Consider the following 20,022-nt stretch of genomic DNA (forward strand, 5'->3'; position numbering starts at 1 on the left):
GCGTGCAGGTATTAGCCTAATTAGGAATGTTGCAGCAGTTATTAATGGTATTGAGATACATATAAGTAATCGCAAGCCAATTAGTGAGAAGTTGATGAGAGAAGTTGTCATTTTACCTATATTAAAATGATTGATTTGTGCGATTAAATTCAATATTAAAATCATAACTATATGTGTTTGTTCCAAGCATTTTGATTTAAAATTTGGATAAATTAATTCTACTGTTCTTAAAGACGAGTTCATAAAATCTTTGTGCAAATCTTTGCAGCTTCATATTTTGCATCAATTTACCTATAAAAACTTAATGAGTTTTTGATGGACTTGGCTGAAGCATATTCAATTATCTAGCAAGTTTTTTTCCCTCGTTTTATTCCTTGTAAATGCAAATTAAAATTCCAAACAATTCAATAAAAATAAACAGCCCATCAGAATCCTCAATAAAAGTAATTGAAACATGATAAATTGCTCAGGGTCATGGTTAAGTTAATACATCTTCATTCGCATATTTCTATTCATCAACAATACCAGTTCCCCACCCCTTCGATTTAAACTACATCCTAAATTAAAACACCCGCGAACGGACACAAATAAGGGAATGGACGGAAGCCAACGAGGGGTGATGGATTAGGGGGTCAGCGATCCGAGATCTAAGGGAAGCCCCTAGGGTTTTGTACATGTATAGAGACGTATGGGACACCTCCGGCTTGTGAAATGACCAATGTCACCTTGATGTCTGTCCATAGGCCATTACCGTGTTACGCTCAATTTCATACGATGTTTTTCTTGCTCATTTCTAATTATTTTGATACATTTGTGTGAGTGAATTAAAGCCTTTTTCCTGCTCATACCATGATATGTGGGAATCGCCCCTTACAGGCAGACGTCATTATAAATGGTGGGAAATTCTTGTGTCCATGTCCTGAAGCTGAGTTATTGTGCTAAGGTGGACGGTTTACTGTAAATTATGATTGCTTGATGAGTTTATTGCTCCTCTTTCAGCTGTATCCTCACTTCACATCCTTTGTCGTCATTCTTTAGTTCATTTAAAGGTTTCTTTGCTTACACTCAACTTAGATTTAGTGCCTGTCTTTTTTTGAAGAAACAGTTAAGGTTTTTTTGTAGCCTTGATGTGATATCATCATGCAAAAACTTTTGTTGGCCAGGATTGAAAATTGTTAAGATATTAACTTTGAACTGGTATACAAAACTGTAAAGATGTAAACTTTGAACTTGGTATTTAAAACTGCAGTGCTCCAGCTACTGGTCTTAATAGTAGGGGGGAGTGCTCTGCTGCCTAATATGTAATATGCACCCTGTGTACTTTTGTTTCCCAGAGCTGCCTTTGATGATTATGAGTTTTTTTATATTTATTTTGGACATATTGTCAAGTCAATTTTCGGAAATATTTAAGTATGAGAACAATAAATATACATAATAAGTAAAGATAACAGCTTTGGTATTTATAACAAACTTTTATAATTGAAAGTAGTTACAACACATACACAATAAGAATCAAACATTGACCCATGCAAGTGCCCCATTAAGGCTCATTCAGTGCGCATCAAAAGTGACTTTTGGCCTAGCACCCTGAAATTTTCAAACCCTGGCTGCAGCACTGAAAACTGTTGAGGTTTTAGCTTTGAACTTGGTATATATGTTCATGATAGCGCTGCACATTCTATTAGCATGTAACCTTAGCTTAATACTTGGTGAGTTATGTCCCTTGATAAAGTGAGAAAATGGAAAGGCATGGTGGTTCTCTCGTTATTCATCATACTTGAGTCAATGACAAGAGATGCAGAATTGATGTTTGTGTGCAGATTGGATTTGTCTGGAAACCTGATCGATTTCCAATTGCATACCCTATATAACCTAGCTGCCCAAAATCAATATTGTTTTAAAATGTTCATTTATATCCAGTGATCTCTGTCGGCCGACAGTTACCATATTGGCATCACTGTTCTCAAGCATTTTATTCGAGGACACATACATCTACCAATTTAGAACTGTACTATAGATGTCTAGCTTCTCCTTTTGCAAATTAGAAATCAATGTAGAACTGACACAGAGACTTGAAAATTTGATGCAGATCCCAACAGCTGCCCCTGGCTTACTTTAAATAGTTGCCTGTGGCCTCAGCTGGGTAAAATCAGTCTTGACCATTAAAATATAAACAATACAACTTTTTATGTGCTGCTTTTCACGTCATGGGACATAAAACAACTATTAATCACAAATTATCCACGATATCTCCACATCTCAACACGTCATCAAAGCTAAAAATCCACAAGGGTTACAATTTTAATTGAGGAATAATGCTGTTTGGATCTGCATCATGCGATGGAACAACGTACATTGTACTAGCACTGTACATATTTTCAATTCTGTTAGGATTTTAACTTGATTAGTAATATACCAAAAACCTACCGTATTATATCATGCATAGGACGCACTTTTTTACCCCCAATTCTCGTCTTAAAAATTGCCTGCGTCCTTTCTATGCTATTAGAATTTCATCTGGGTTTTTTTCCAAGTCCATTTCAGGTCGAAAATATCGGACCGGGGAAGAACGCGGTAATAGTAAGTATCTGTACTGCGTCACCGAAGAGAACAACTAACATAGGTAAAATCACGCAAGTTAACACACGCAGAAATATATTGAATGTTTACTTTAAAATGATTTATTGAGAAATAAATTGAAAAAAAACACGAGTGTTTACTTTTTTAAAAAAGGGACGCTACTCACAAAAACTCGATGTGATTGCACTTTAACTGGATTGAGTTATAACGGCAACGGAAATCGGGAAAGGAGGTAAATATCAATTAATCGTTGTTTATGATTTTAATGTTTCGATATTTTACAAAACATTTTGTTGTATGTTACTGTTTTAAAAAATTGATAAATGAATGTGCATAACGCAAAGTAGCATTATTGTCACTATCAAATCTTTTCAAATGTGCGAAGGTGTGAAAAACACCCGCTGTCTGTTATTAGAAAAACATCAATAGAACAAACTATTGTGATGGTAATACCTTATGGTTGTTTGTTCGCACTTTACCCGATGTGCCTTCCGCTGTCAAGGCTAAATACTGACACTTAATTATGCCGACATGCTTTAATCCGCACAGCGACAAGCCTTATCAAAACAATCCTCAGTTTTGACAATACACAGTTTTGCTGCGATTGCAACGGTTGCAACGGTTGACTGTCATTCAGAAGGCATGTCGAGACTATTGCAACGGTTGCAACGGTTGATTGTCAGTCGGGACTATTACGGCGTTTGTATAAGTCTTATAATATGCGTAAATATTCTCAAAATGTCAAGACATACATCATTGTTGTGTACGCTAAATTACCAAAATACGACAATAATTATCGAAATACACGAGACAGTTACCAAAATATGCCTTATATACAATTTTTTGTTTGTTTTTTACTTCAATATATATGCTATAAATACTTGACCAACCTCAATTTTTCGGCTCCGATTTTGACAATTTTCCGCTGCGTCCTATCTTATATATTAAGGGATTTTACCCGTTTTCTCAACTATTTTTTTGCCTGCGTCCTATCTATGCTAGCGTCCTATACATGATATAATACGGTACTGACTACTTATTTTTTTGTTAAATGGAAAGGATTAATAAAGTCATTATTGTCGGCGATGCTGCATCTTGCTCGTATGAGAATTGTAATGTGTCTAGCACCGCAGATCTTTAAATTGAAATACCACTCACTGAAACATACCAACAGCATTGTTTGGTACAAAACATTTTATTTATCATCTTTATGAAAATTATCAGACACAAATCAATAAAAGTGATATGTATGGAAATCCAGCTCCTCCCGGCCCCAGTTCAAAACATCTTAAGTCCCAAGATCGGGATTATAACAGGATCAAGCTGAGCAATCTATTTTGGGGTTGGTATAAATTGTATAATATTCTCTTGTTAAAGAGTTTTTGTGGCTTTTAAAGGAAATAATATTTGAGATAATAAAATAAGATAAACTACTTGTTTTTTCATAAAATCATACTTTTTAATATGTAACAGTAAGTAATATTGCTAAACTTAAAGTGAGATACGCTTGAGGAATTGTGACCTGGTCTTTGTCAGAGGTGGTCAAAGTAATCCATTGAGTTATACAACCAGTTATGTGCTATTAGGGTATTTATTGGTGAAATATAATGCCTTTATTGGTCAATTGAATGGTGAAGTGACAACCAGCTTCATGGACTGGGATTTTCTATCCACCTGGTCACTCCAAGTAGTTTGTCAGAGGTGGTCAAAGTAGTCCATTGAGTTATATAACCATCAGGGATGTGCTATTATTGACTGATGAAATTTAATCTCTATATTGATCAATTGAACTGTTAAATGACACTTTGAAGGAGCATTACACTTCCTATAGGCCATATAGGCCAATTGGCCTTCACTTTTTTTCTGAAAAGTCATAAAAGCAAAAATCACTTATACTGGTATATTTAAGATTGTTATTTAAAATGTAAGGAAATTGGTGTATTTGAACCTATATTTCAGGTAGGAAATATACACAAAGATGCACCTCCAAAAATCCACCTAAAAATATCAGCCTACTCATCATTGTAAGCTGGTCTACGCCCCTGCCTTAGATCTCATTTCTAAAGTGTTTTATTCCAACTCTATATATGTCAGCATGATTTAAGGACATTTTATGCACCGACATGACACCAGATTGAGTAACGCTACCCTTTCTTGCTATCAATGGATTAACATTGTTTAACAGATGACATCACAGCGTTTAATGAAATTGTCACTACGTGATAAAAAACCTGTGCTATTTCCTATTAACATTACCATAAAGACCCGAAGGGCAGATTATATCATATCTATTCATTATTTTTTAGATAATTTTAAAACCGTTTCAGTGTCTGCATGAATATGTTAAGACTGTTAGACTGATTTCGCACACATATTAAGGCTATTTACATTGCTTTAAGTTACGCGCTAATGAACGATGACAGCCATTTAAACTATTTACTTAAGTTCAATTTAAAAGCTTCCCAAGCCATAAAGTCTGATTAAAAAAATTCACATTTTTTTTTCATCTGATAATCTAATAAAAATCTTAAAAAGACAGGATGTGAGGAAAGGCTTATTCAAATTTGCCCTGTTATTTTATTTGTTGACAGTTATGGCTTACGAACAAGATTTTTCTAGCTTTTGCGGGTATTGGGTAATATTGAAATTTGCATCTTTACACAAAAGATTTAAACGCCATGATACATTATTTGAAAGATGAAATAAATTGTGGCTATCGCTATAGAAGATTTTAGTCTTAAATCCTACATAATTTCGTTGCCAAGGAAAGATTATGGGATTTGAAAGGATTCTTTTTTTTTGTACTCGACAACCATACGCAAACTGCCACCAAACTTCATATCTATGACATAACTAAGGATTTTCCATGACAGACCATGGTAACAATATCTGTTTGGAATTTGTGCAAAACATTTTTGCGTTCCATTGCATTAAAAATTGAATTGATAAAGAAAGACTTAAAAAAAAGAGTGTTTTTATTCATGGCCGCCTCAAAACAGACAATATGACTGTGTTTCCGTAATAGATTCATGTCCCAAAATTGGAGAAAAAATATGTCAAAAATTAAAACAGACAATGACTGAGTATAATGCTAAAAAAACACAACGCAACAATAATACTTTGTCTGGCAATGTTTATACTGTCAAATATGCTTTTAATTCTGATATTGATTAAAGAAGAAATAAAAACAAATGTCAAAAAATAAGTCAAGGCGATTTATTTTTAGTTTTAAGCGTTTTGGCCTTGTAAAGAATGACTCCCCCCCCCCATTATAATAAAGAAACCATTACAAATATGCAGAATTGTAAGCTGTATTACAAAATATTGGAAGAAAAAAAAAATACTAGCAATATTTTGACACTATTTTTAACTGGGAATTTGTTGCCACATTGTCATTAAAGCTGCACTCTCACAGATTGATCCTTTTGACCCCTTTTTGTCTTGGAATGATCCAATTTTTGAGTAAATGTCTGTAAACCTGAGTGACATAAGACTGGTGACAGAAGAGTAGATCACCGTTTTCCTATTTACTTTTGAAAAATTATGTTTTATGGCTAAAATCAATACTTTCTCTTTAAAAAAAATGAATTTTTCGGCAGTTTTCCATACAATTGAGATCTGTTCTTCAGTGAGGCCTTCAGATGCCAAAATCAGCTGATTCTGTGACAAAAACATTGAAAATGGCAAAACTGTCAGTCTGTGAGAGTGCAGTTTTAATTGAAAACCCCCATTTATAAAGGCTATTTTTTTTATCTGTACACAAATAGTATATGCTATTTTTGTTTTGCTCATTAGGTAAGTTGGCCAAACTCGTATACATGCTCTAAATGGTAAAGTCAAATAAGTTAAACATAATAATTCATTAAAATTAAAACTTCTTTTTAGACTTGGTACGTTCAGGATTTCCATTTTTCTCTGAGCTTGATTTCAGAAGTGTTAAATGACTTGGATAATAATGTCCTTTACTCCCTGCTTGAATTCCATCCTGATGGATTCCTCAGGCCTCAGGGGGCTCGACATTCTCATGTTGAACTATTTTTTTCTCCTTTATAATGAGGATAGAATAGTCTGAATGTTGGATGGGCTAGAATATTGCATTGTTAGCAAATTCTATTATGGGAAAGCTACATTCAAATACAAAACATTTTATTGCTGACATTTTACAGAAACTTGTTTGAGCTCTTAGTGATCAAAGCCTAAGAATTTATTTGTTATTTTTATGAAAAATGTCTATTTATAAGCCATAGATGACACAAATTCATCACAAGATACTTGTTCATAGCGAGTAGGTCAAAGGAAAAATATGGAAAGTTAAAGATATTGATGGCACCGAATGAAAAACCAGTAGATGCCAAAATGGTTACCTTTAAAGAAGGGACAGAAAATACAATGTTAAAATGCCGAACCTGCACTTTTTTTGCATAATGTTGAGGGTTCGTACAAAACTGATATTGCTCAAGCAATTTTACACAGAATTGAAACTGTCTTGCACTAAGTCTGAAAATACAGGGATTTCATTCATCCAATGCTTTTACAGCCTTGTATCATTTTGATTTTTTTGCTTTCTGATAGGCTACAGAGAAGTGGTTGTTTTCTCAAAAGAAGCACGGAAATGAGCATATTCAAGACAATTAAAAAAGATTTTGTGACAAAATGTATATTCTGGTTTTTCATTTAGTGCCTCGATATTATGTCAAAAGCATGCTATGTAGACGTATTCGCTATTTATATTAAGATTACATATCAGATTTAGGAGGCAGTATTTTTTAATGTACTTCTTCAGTAGATTTTAAAGAACATTGCCAGTCTTGAATTCCTGCTACAACTCTCTCCTCAAAGAAATAACATCTTGTTCTGTATATATTAGTACCTGAGGAAGATTTGAAGAGCCCACAATTAAAAAAATGTTATTAGTGATTGATGTTAACAAATTTAGAACAAAAAACATACATCAGTTTGAGGAAGCTATAACAGACAGGAAATGTAGGAAATGTTTTCAAAACAAAAAAGGTCTTTGAAGTCCTTTTGGCTGCAGGAAATGGAATTGGCAGTGGTTGATCTCTTAAATCCCAGTGTTGTGTCCACTCAATTTCACCAACTCACATCAAAGTGAATTATGATAAATTGGTCAGTTTTATCATTTAAACTTGTTCACACCCCATAAAGCTTTTGAAAATAGTATTTGCACATCAATTCAAATGAGTTGTAACAGCCTGGGTCTAAGTAGGGGCACTTCCTCCCTTGTTTTCCGGTGGTCAAGCAAAATGGACCTGTGGCCATAACTTTCATGATAATTTTAATACCTTGTAGGGGTCAGTTTTGAAAAAGGAGTGGCCCTTGACCTTAGATTGTAGTTTGAAAGTGGTCGGGGCAATTTTCACTCCAGTTGAGCCAGTAAATTGTTTCCTGTTTTGACAGTAATGTTCAAGGTTTGTTTTAAGTTGACCAAGGTTTGTTATAGTTGGCTCTCATGCAGAAACATGGGAACCTCTAAAGTGGATGGACCCATGATGGCCTTTTGGGTGTAAGAAAATATTGAAATGCTGGGGGAGCATTTGAAGAATAAAGAGAAAACCATTTAGTTCAACCAGAACTTGAGCCATCTGTACTTTTGAGGTAGTCAAAAAATCATAAGAAAATTGTGTTATTTTTCAGTTTCTCAGTTAATACATGTAACAACAGATAATTCTAATGATTTCCTCTCAAAATCCCCAATTTGCATGCATGCAGATCCGATTGTACAATACTGGAAACACCGAAAAAAAAATCTATTCCCTAGAAAATTGACAGAAGAAAGATTGATTGCTGTGGTGTCTTATTTTCTTCACAGCCATTATTTCACACATTTTCCTGATTTTCCCTTCATTATGTGTCACATTGTCAGAGAAAATAAGATCTATGGCAGTTTCATATTTGTTTTTATGATATTCTGTTGCTCATTAGCAGGTTATGGTAACCTAACCATTATAAATTGTATATTCTTTATACACATCAATCCGTTTTTCTAATAAATTCACATAATTATATATAGAATATTTCTGTTTTTATTCAATAGCTTGGAGACCACTGGGGCTAATTCTTTTTGATGATGTTTCACTTGTCACATGTCTGTGCCAACTTTCATAAAGAAACACTGAGGAGCTGTAAGTGATCTAATCCTGAGAATCAACTTGTCATTTTTTTGAAGGATTGAGGCCTATTAAGCCACAGATGACACAATTTCATTACCAAATTTAAGGCAATTACCAGCCTAACACAGCTACTAAAAGAGCAATTCACCAACCATTATCACCAACCAACACAGCAAGGTAATAGGCCAACTGGGATGGCAAAAAGGGCTAATACAGAGCTAATGGTTGACCATAAATTACAATCATTTTTCACACAGACAAATTGCTGTATAAAATACATCCTGCCAAGCCTGAGAGTATTGTTTATATCCTTAGCCTTTCTCTTGTGGGAGACCGGAAATGGACATCAGTTTTATACACATTTCATTTCTCATGACATTGAGGGGACATTGGATGTCCACAACTGTCACCTGGTCATTAGCTGGTGGCACATTTCAACCCAGCCTGCATTAGGTAATAGAGATATTTTGTGAGGTTTGTTGCAATAATGACCCACCATGCAATGAGAGTTGAAGGCACATGAGTTAGTTTTGCCTTTCTTCTCAGTATTAAGGCTTGCTTCAATAATGTTTTATCTTAAAGTATAAATTCAGAAGGTTAAAACAGTCTTTCATGGAGAAACAGTCTTTCATGGAGTAAACACACATTATGTTTTGTGTTTTATTGTGGTCAGTGTTTAGTGGCCCAATTTCCTTAAAAACAGACAAGGGGCTGAATCTGACCCCTGCCAGACTCCATGCTTCCTGTGGCTGAAGGAAAAGGGGTCAAAAGGGGATTGAGAGAGGATACTGTTACTTGGGTTACTTGGATTTTTTTACTTTCAGCTGTCTAAAAAATTAGCTTGTCAGATTTATGTATCATATTAAATGGCTGAAAAAAAAACAGTCAAAATTATGAAGTGTTTCAGAAAAATGTCAACACCTGTCAATGTTTCTTTAACTACATGCATGGCATATTTTAGACATGTTCAAACATGTTTAAGTATATTGATGAACTGAGCGTTCGACTTTGGCTTTATTTGCAGTACAAACTTCGTTACTGATTTGATTAATTTCCTATGTTACTTATATATTGTGATTTACAAGCGATTTATTATTTCAATTTCATCCCAAGATTGAATATAAACTTTATCTTTATATCTTCTATCTTTATATCTTATCTTTTATATAGATACTGATATTATGTTTTCTTTGTATAACAGACATGATGCATGGTAGTGTGAATTCAATATATACCACACCAGCTAGGCTTCTGTACATGCAATTTTCTATGGAGAAATTTTTGTCAATTATCTGGTTGATAGTCTTTTTGGTGTATATTCAAACACTCACATAAGGCTGCTATCCAATAAACTGCCTTCCAGACAGTTTTTCTAAGATAATCATTTTTCTGCAAACATATATGTTCAGTGGAAAAGCAGACTGTCTATTCGAAAAAAATCTATCCTTTAAGGAGTAAGCAAAAGTTATTTTAAGTTGATTTCCCTTGATTCAATATTATTCTCATTTCAGTGTACAAATCTCCCGACTATGAGGCCCTGGGTTTTAAACTTATCAAGGAACAGTTGGTGCAGATTGGCTACCCTGAGGCCCTTCTGGAGTTTGAATATGATCCTACATTTCCAATCAGGTGAGACCCTGCAAGGTTTATCCTTCTTCCATGTATGCTTTATGGTGAGGCCCTGCAATGGTTGTCCTTCACCCCAAGGTGAGACCATGAAAGGCTTGTCCTTCATCCAATGTAAGGCCCTGTAAGGGTTATCCTTCATCCATGTCTGCTTTATGGTGAAGCCCTGCAATGGTTGTCCTTCACCCCAAGGTGAGGCCATGAAAGGCTTGTCTTTATCCAATGTGAGGCCCTGTAAGGGTTATCCTTCATCCATGTCTGCGATTAGGTGAGGCTCTGCAGGTTTTCGCTATTAGGTGAGGCCCTGCAGGGTTTGCTCTTCACCATGTGTCCGCTATTAGGTGAGGCCCTGCTAGGTTTGTTCTTCACCCAATTCCGCTATTAGGTGAGGCCCTGCAGGGATTGCTCATCACCCATGTCCTCTATTAGGTGAGGCCCCGCAGGGATTGCTCATCACCCATGTCCTCTATTAGGTGAGGCCCCGCAGGGATTGCTCATCACCCATGTCCTCCATTAGGTGAGGCCCCGCAGGGATTGCTCATCACCCATGTCCTCTATTAGGTGAGGCCCCGCAGGGATTGTTCATCACCCATGTCCTCTATAAGGTGAGGCTCTGCAGGGATTGTTCATCACCCATGTCCTCTATTAGGTGAGGCCCTGCAGGATTGGTTCTTCACCCATGTCCTCTATAAGGATTAACTGAGACTCTGCAGGGCTTGTTCATCACCCATGTCCGCTATTAGGTGAGGCCCTGCAGGGTTTGCTCTTCACCATGTGTCCGCTATTAGGTGAGGCGCTGCAGGTTTTCGCTATTAGGTGAGGCCCTGCAGGGTTTGCTCTTCACCATGTGTCCGCTATTAGGTGAGGCTCTGCAGGTTTTAGCTATTAGGTGAGGCCCTGCAGGGTTTGCTCTTCACCATGTGTCCGCTATTAGGTGAGGCCCTGCTGGGTTTGTTCTTCACCCATGTCCTTTGTTAGGTGAGGCCCTGCAGGGCTTGTTCATCACTCATGACCACTATTAGGTCGGGCCCTGCTGGGTTTGTTCTTCACCAATGTCTGTATTAGGTGAGGCTCTGCATTGTTTGTTCTTCACCCAAGTCTTCTTTAAGGTGAGGCCCTGCAGGGTTTGTTCTTCACCCATGTCAGCTATTAGGTGAGGCCCTGCTGGGTTTATTCATCACCCATGTCCGCTATTAGGTGAGGCCCTGCAGGATTTGTTCTTCACCCATGTCCTCTATAAGGTGAGACTCTGCAGGGCTTGTTCATCACCCATGTCCGCTATTAGGTGAGGCCCTGCAGGGTTTGCTCTTCACCATGTGTCCGCTATTAGGTGAGGCGCTGCAGGTTTTCGCTATTAGGTGAGGCCCTGCAGGGTTTGCTCTTCACCATGTGTTCGCTATTAGGTGAGGCTCTGCAGGTTTTCGCTATTAGGTGAGGCCCTGCAGGGTTTGCTCTTCACCATGTGTCCGCTATTAGGTGAGGCCCTGCTGGGTTTGTTCTTCACCCATGTCCTTTATTAGGTGAGGCCCTGCAGGGCTTGTTCATCACCCATGACCACTATTAGGTCGGGCCCTGCTGGGTTTGTTCTTCACCAATGTCTGTATTAGGTGAGGCTCTGCATTGTTTGTTCTTCACCCAAGTCTTCTTTAAGGTGAGGCCCTGCAGGGTTTGTTCTTCACCCATGTCAGCTATTAGGTGAGGCCCTGCAATGTTTACCCTTCATCCATGTTCGCTATTAGGTGAGACCCTGCAGGGTTTGCCTATCCTCCAAGGTGACGCATTTGAAGGCTTGCCCTTCATCCAAATGTGGGGCCCTGCAAAGCTTGTCCGTCATCCAATGTGAGGCCCTGCTAGGCTTGTCCTTCATCCAATGTGTGCTGTTAGGTGAGGCCCTGGAAGGCTTGTCCTCCATCCAATGTGAGGCCCTGGAAGGCTTGTCCTCCATCCAATGTCAGGCCCTGCAAGGCCTGTCTTCTACCTGAAGGTGAGGCCCTGGAAGGCTTGTCCTTCATCAAATGTGACGCCCTGGAACGCTTGTCCTTTATTCATGTCTTTTGTTAGGTGAGGCTCTGCAAGTCTTTCCTTTCACCCTGAGGTGAGGCCCTTCATATCATCATTGAGGGGGAAGAGTTTTATCATTGAAAAGTATACAAAACTTGATGCCTTGCAATAACTTCTGATGAGGACAGGAGAGAAACCCTTCATTTTGGCATCACGTAAATTATATCTAAAAAAACTCTACAAGTTTTACACATTATACCACCAACCTGAAAACCAAACTTGCAGTAACCAGCAATTAAGAAACTTCCTTTTTCATCTTCAAACTTTGATAAAACATCTAGCCTTCTCACATTCATTTGTTGGCTATTTTTAGCTCTACTGGCCAAAGGCCAGAAGAGCTTATGCGATGGTAATGTGTAGGTAGTATGTTCCTCCGTGTGTTCGTGCGTCCGTGCGTCTGTAAACCAGCCAGTTCCGCCCATGCATGCCTAGATTATGGCCCTTGATAGTATAAAAAAAGCTATTGTGTAAACACTAGCTTGTGAACACGATACAGTCTTCAGTTTTGATTGTATCTCGATGAAACTTGTACAGTATCTAGATATCCATTAGAGCTCGGTTCTTTTCGAAAACCAGCCAGATCCGCCCTTGCATGCCTAGATTATGGCCCTTGATAGTATAAAAAAAAGCTATTGTGTAAACATTAGCTTGTGAACACGATACAGTCTTCAGTTTTGATTGTATCTCGATGAAACTTGTACAGTATCTAGATATCCATTAGAGCTCGATCCCTTTCGAAAACCAGCCAGATCCGACCATGCATGCCTAGATTATGGCCCTTGATAATATATAAAAATGCTATTGTGTAAACACTAGCTTGTGGACATGATACAGTCTTCAGTTTTGATTGTATCTCGATGAAACTTGTACAGTATCTAGATATCCATTAAAGCTCGGTTCCTTTTGAAAACCAGCCAGATCCGACCATGCATGCCTAGATTATGGCCCTTGATAGTATATAAAAATGCTATTGTGTAAACACTAGCTTGTGAACACAATACAGTCTTCAGTTTTGATTGTATCTCGATGAAACTTGTACAGTATCTAGATATCTATTAGAGCTCGGTTCCTTTCGAAAACCAGCCAGATCCGCCCATGCATGCCTAGATTATGGCCCTTGATAGTATAAAAAATGCTATTGTGTAAACACTAGCTTGTGAACACGATACAGTCTTTAGTTTTGATTGTATCTCGATGAAACTTGTACAGTATCTAGATATCCATTAGAACTTGGTTCCTTTTGAAAACCAGCCAGATTTGCCCATGCATGCCTGGATTATGGGTCTTGAAAGTATAAAAAATGCTATTTTAAGCTAAGTCTATTTTAAGCCAAGACTACATGAGCGAAGTCTATTTTTAGCCAAGTGTACATGTAAATTTGCAATTGCTTGTGAAGGTTTGTTCAAATTATGCCCCTGGGATCATGACTGCTCCCCCCCCCCTCGGATATTGACCCACAAGTGGTTGTTCAAATTATGCCCCTTGGGTCAAAACTGGCACTGCCTTGGGTGTCACAATTTTCCTAGAGACTTATTTAAGAAATATTTTCAAAATCTTCTTGTTTCAAACCACAAGGCCCATACCTTTGATATTTGTTGTGAAGCATCATATGATGCAATTGAAAACATTTGAAATAATGCCCCTTGGGCAAAAGCTGGCCCCAACCCTTTTGACTTACTTATTAATTTTTAAAGCTACAGTAATGAAATTTTGACCATGTGAACGGTTTTGCAAACAAGCATTAATGTTGTTCTCGGATGTCCTTGACTTTGACCTTTGACCGACTTTTTATTTTTAAGGCTACAGAAATGAAATTCGATGAGTACAGTTTTGAAAGCAAATGTTTCTTACCCTCAGATTACCTTTACTTGGCAAATATTAAAATAGTTCATGCAACTAATCTGCTTACAACACTTCCTGTCCTCAGAACGTGCAGCGTTTTCAGCTAACCCAAACACTAAAAGTGAACTATATATTTGTTGCCTATTACTCAAACGTACATGCTCTGGATTGAAAATGACCACAAGAGCCATGCCAGTAGAGCATAGGCCCAAAAAAAAGGCCCTTTTGGGCCTCTTGTTTAATGATTATTGCGCTAACCAGAATGCATATTTTTGTGTTATGTATTCACGTTTTCTTTTACCTATAAACCATCTTGACCCTTTTACCGTACAAGAATATAAATGAACATTCTTTTTGCAAACCTTCTGTTTATTTGATTTGAATTATTTTGTATGACCTTCAAAAATTATAAATTTTATTTTAAAGTCAACATACTTGTTAAAGTTATCATCTGATGGTGTGCAAATATTTGCTTGAACGTCACCAGACGCGGCTATGATGAAGCATCTTTGCTGTACTGTTTGACAGACCTGCTGTATTTAGTACCTGCTTGTTAGCGAAACAGTTTGATATTTGCACATGGGACACAACCATAAATTAACTGGGCCTATATTGACTGTGTCCTTAAATTAAGATGCTCCATTTTCATTGTTGAGCAAACAAGACAGATAAAAAATGTAATTTGTATCGCTGAAAACAAGCGGTTCATATGGTAACAGAAATTATTTAAGTCACAAAGGATGATATGAAACTATTGTCAGAAAACTTCAATAAGGCGATTTTCAAAGAAGTTTTTGAGATTTTAATTCTTTTTATCAGAGGGATTGCCATGAAATTTAACAGGATGTGTCAACATTTACATGTTTGAAAAAGTAATGAAATGTTCGCTCTTCTCACTTTAATGGTTTTCAATGTTTGTTTACAGTTTTTCTGATTTAAAACAGGTTTTTTGAAGGATTTTCATTTTGGGGTGGAATTGCTAATATTTGCTAATGAAATTTACGGCTCGGCTCGTTGTTGAGTCCTGCGTCTGCTAAGGGGAGATTTTTTTTACAAAGTCACCTTCAAATTAAGAGAAAGAATGTGGATTTCCTGTCATATTTATTTGACAAGTGAATACTAATTGTATAAAAAAATATCATATAAATGTAAGCTATTACTCATAATTTATTTTGACAGATGTCTGCCTACTCCCCCAAGTGACACCAACATAAAATTGTGCCATCAGTTCTAATCAGGCTAGATATTTTACATATAAATTTAAGGCCTGCCAAATAACATCTGGGGTTGGGAGAGGTTTGTTTTCAAATTTATATATCTGAATCAAACAATTGTTGAAAAACATATTTAGTGAAAACTTAGATATTTTTTTGTTGAATTCAGTTTTAAAGCTGCTCTCTAACAGATAGAACGTTTTGACAACTTTTTTTATTTTCTGTCTTGGAACGAGCCAATTTATGCCAAATGCATGGAAACCAGTCACATAAGACTGCTGACAAAAATTAGATTGCAGATTTTTATATTTAAGTTAACAAAATGATGTTTTATGCATTTTTCTTAAACTGTTAGTAATGCTTTTAGCCATAAAGCATTAATTTTTGAACAGAAATAAGAAAATCTGCATCTGATCTTTTGTCAGCAGTCTTTTATCATTGGTTTGCAGTTATTTACACAAAAATTTGCTCGTTCCTAGACAAAAAGTTGTAAAAACGGTAAATCTGTGAGAGTGCAGCTTTTAGAAAATTAGAAAAACACGCCATTCAAAGAAGTCCATATAAACAGCTGCTTCAGAGTCTTTGACAATTTTTGTTTTGGCGACCAGAGGTTATGTTAAGGGAACATAATGAATGTCCGAATATTAAAAAAGTTCCATTAACGTGCATTATTGTGGCTACCATATTCAAAGTTGATCTGTATGATAGGAGAGGAATATAATTGAGCCATAACTTTTTAAGATATGATCATTTAGCTTCGCAGCTATTACTTACAAGTGGTTTATGCTTCCCAGGCGTAATGCGGCTTTCACTTCCTAACTATCATACTTTTCATCTTTGCTCACCGAGCAGCCGAGCAGAAGCTTCGCCCAGGAAATCATGACAATTCTTATGACAGTTCCATAAAAAAGAATGATCATTAAAAAGAATGGTTGAGGTATTTGGTTTTCAACAAGATATTTATCATAGGATCAGCATGCTAGTATTTTGTTGTGTCATTAATGGCATCATTTTGTTGCTAAAGTAGGCTATGAACCAGTTCTGTTTTTCACAGCAGGGGGGAGTGTTATCCTGAAAGATCTTGTTTTTAAAGGTCACATGCCACTGTTTGGCAGAATAAGGGTCAAATGCCACCATGAGGTTTGCAGAGAATAATTATATAAAATGTTTTGCTTTTAGTGAGCAAGACATAAGTAAAAAAAATTGGAGAAAATTAAGTGTGCCTGGTTTGGGGCTTTAACACCTTTTAAGTGGACACTAGCGTGGCGATCTTTAGACTTAATTATACTGGTGGATAGTTATTGATACACTTAAACAACAGTCACTCAGACCATTTTGGCAGATCAAGGCACTCTTACACAATTTAGTAAATAAATCTGGGAGGGTAAATGTGCCTGGTACAGGGCTTGAACCATGACCCCCAAAAGCACTAGTACAGAGCTCTACCAACAGGGCGTCTTAGTTCTTACCTTCACACACTACCCTCCTTCCTTTCCCCCAATTAGCCATCAGGAATTCTTGTGAGTAAAATGCTGCTTACACATGAAAAGTAAACCTGAAAGGCTCAAACCCACAACCTCTGGAACGAGCATGGAGCTCTATTGACTAATCGTGAGCTAACAGCGCATCTGATTCTTACTAGAGCACATTACAAAAAAGAGCACCATAGCATCTTTACTTAAAAGGTTGCTTTCAATAATGCTCTACATTCTGTAAATAAAAGAAAATGTGTATATAGCTAGCTTGTGAGATATAGACCTTCCCCCCTCCGGGAATCCAATAAAACTGCAGAGAAAATTAATTTAAGGAATAAATCGGTAATAATTCTCACAAAGACTATAAAATAACCACGGGAGTTATTGCATAACAGCTGCTTATGTTTCCAGAAAACTTCAGGGAAGATACTTAAATGTTCAATAAATCCTGAGGTATTCACAAAAGTTTCTTCAATTTGTCAGACACACAGCAGCCAATATCTGATTTTGTGCAGCCATTTTACAACTTCACATGGTGCTATTACATGAGTGTTGCTGCTTGCCTGTGTGTGTTCAAACTTAAGGAAACAATGAGTATCCTTCATTGTCTGTTTGCTAATCATGGAGTTTATAACTAATGTTGCAGTTTCGATTAGCAGTAAATTGAGCAATTAATAACACTTATAACAACTATTCATATCACTCGCAACAGTTGCTTGACGGGAAGTAAGAATCATGATTTGCTTTAATGAATATAATAATTCTTAATCAGGATGTTAATCCCCGTTGCATTATAGGCATAAACCAGCACATGCTACCAGTTGTTACCTTACGTTAATGGATGTATATTTATATGTATGAATGCATCCTGTGGACTCCAATATTTCAGATCCATGGGTCCTGAGCATAATATTGAGTGTCCTGATGCACATGTTCAATAATAATGGGTCCAATGGTCGAAATTAACACACAAGCCCGCAAGCCCTGCAATCGTAAAGTGTCTTCCTGGTTTGCTCAAATTCTGAAATTCATATAGCAGGGCTTGTTATAACAAGAGGCCCAAAAGGGCCTATGCTCTACTGGCATGGCTTTTGTGGTCATATCAATCCAGAGCATGTATGTATGGGTAAAAGGCAACAGACATATGGTTTATGTTTTGTGTTTGGCTTACCTGAAAACGTAGCACGTTCAACATCTGAGCCCAGAAAGTATTGTAAGCAGATTAGTTCCATGAACTATTTTAATATGTGCCAAGTAAAAGTCATCTGACAAAAAAAAAAATGCTTTCAAAACTGTACTCATAGTAAAAATTTCTGTAGTTTTAAAAGTTAAAAAAAGTTGGTCAAAAGGTCAAAGTCAAGGGCATCCTAGGACAACATTGATCAATTTGAACAAACATTCACAAGCAATTGTGCTGAGATGGATCCAACGAACACACAAAAAGATTTTTAAACCTTTCCAGATTTATGTTTACCAAACCTGTGAACCCTGGGTGTGGCCAGTAATGACACCAGGTGCATAACTTAAACATTCACAACCAATTTTGTTAAGATAAATGCGCAAACTACAGAACTTAAAGCTAAAAAATGGCCTTTGGGCTTTCAACAAGAACAAGGCAGAGTAATTCACAAAATCAGCTGCAGAAGCAAAAAGCAAATTGTCTCTCAAAATCCTAGACTTGCAAATTGTCTCCCTTAACTCTAAGACTTGAATTTACATGTACATGTAAACTTGGCTAAAAATAGAATTCGCTCATGCAGACCTGGCTAAAAATAGAGAGCATTTCTTTAAAACTTTCATGGCCCATAATCTAGGCATTCATGGGCGGATCGGGCTGGTTTTCGAAAGGAACCGAGCTCTAATGGATATCTAGATACTGTACAAGTTTCATTGAGATACAATAAAAACTGAAGACTGTATCGTGTTCACAACCAATTGTTTACAACCAATTGTTTACACAATAGCATTTTTTTATACTATCAAGGGCCATAATCTAGGCATGCATGGGCGGATCTGGCTGGTTTTCGAAAGGAACCCAGCTCTAATGGATATCTAAATACTATACAAGTTTCATTGAGATACAATCAAAACAGAAGACTGTATCGTGTTCACAAGCAATTGTTTACAGACGCACGAACGCACGACCGCACGGACGCACGGATGCACATACTACGTACACATTACCATCGCATAAGCTCTTCTGGCCTTTGGCCAGTAGAGCTAAAATTGATGTCAAGCAATAGTATAAGAATTCGGACTTGTTCATCCAAAAGTCTAATTTCGATGATTGCTGGGTCCTCAATCTTTTTAATGAGTATAGGACTTATCAAAATATGCAAAATATATCTGCTGCTTCTTGTCAAAAGATAATGTTGTCTCTATCCTTTGAACTGGAAAGTACTTGTTCTAGCAGTTTCACAGCTTATACTTGGAAGTTAAATGTAGATTTTGACTTCAATCCCCAGACTAGCTGCAAATTGAAGCACTGATCCATGAATATGAAAAATCAGCATTGTTATACAAAAAACACAGAGAAAAGCCTTTTATTTCCTCCTCTGAAGAAAAGTAAAAAAACAGGTTTGGGTTTATAGTGTAGTCGAACCGCATTGGCTTGAGCTCTCAGGAACTGGTAATAATACCTCGAACCTCAAAGAATTGGAGCCATTTAGCGGCAATGCTAAAAAATACCTTCAATATAAAAGTAATCAGTCCTTTACATCCAGTTCAAGCCGATAAGGAATTCATACCAAGCAAGTTGGGGCAAACAGGGTTCGGATGAAGTTTATTTTAGCTGGATTATGATACATGAGCTTTTCTGGAAATGAGTCTGTTTTAGGGTAGAAAGTAGAACTGCAGTTGTCCATTTTAAGAAGTACCCTTGGTGGCCCTGATCCAATCAACAATCTCTTGGTTGAGAGATGGATTACCATTTCACTGATTTCACTACACCACCACATTCAAACAGTATAGCTTTGATAATATCACTGATGACATTATCCATGCCATAAATCATTTAAAAATTATGTGATGTTTCAGTGCAGTCTCAGTGCTAGTTTTTTTTGCTCCATTCAAAACATTAACATTAATAATGAT

At 36.9% G+C, this 20,022-nt stretch overlaps 1 protein-coding gene across 6 annotated transcripts in view; it reads left to right on the plus strand.

Annotated features, from left to right (window-relative positions):
* LOC128210379 (cytosolic purine 5'-nucleotidase-like) overlaps positions 1 to 20,022 on the plus strand; it is an 83,906-nt gene that overhangs the window by 10,190 nt on the left and 53,694 nt on the right. For all 6 annotated transcript variants that reach the window (XM_052914701.1, XM_052914702.1, XM_052914703.1 and 3 more), the window contains exon 4: positions 10,223 to 10,340. In XM_052914701.1, the coding sequence (XP_052770661.1) occupies positions 10,223 to 10,340 (118 nt within the window). The remainder of the gene's footprint in view (positions 1 to 10,222; positions 10,341 to 20,022) is intronic.

This window comes from Mya arenaria, chromosome 12, assembly GCF_026914265.1.
Source record: "Mya arenaria isolate MELC-2E11 chromosome 12, ASM2691426v1".
Lineage (NCBI taxonomy): Eukaryota > Metazoa > Mollusca > Bivalvia > Myida > Myidae > Mya > Mya arenaria.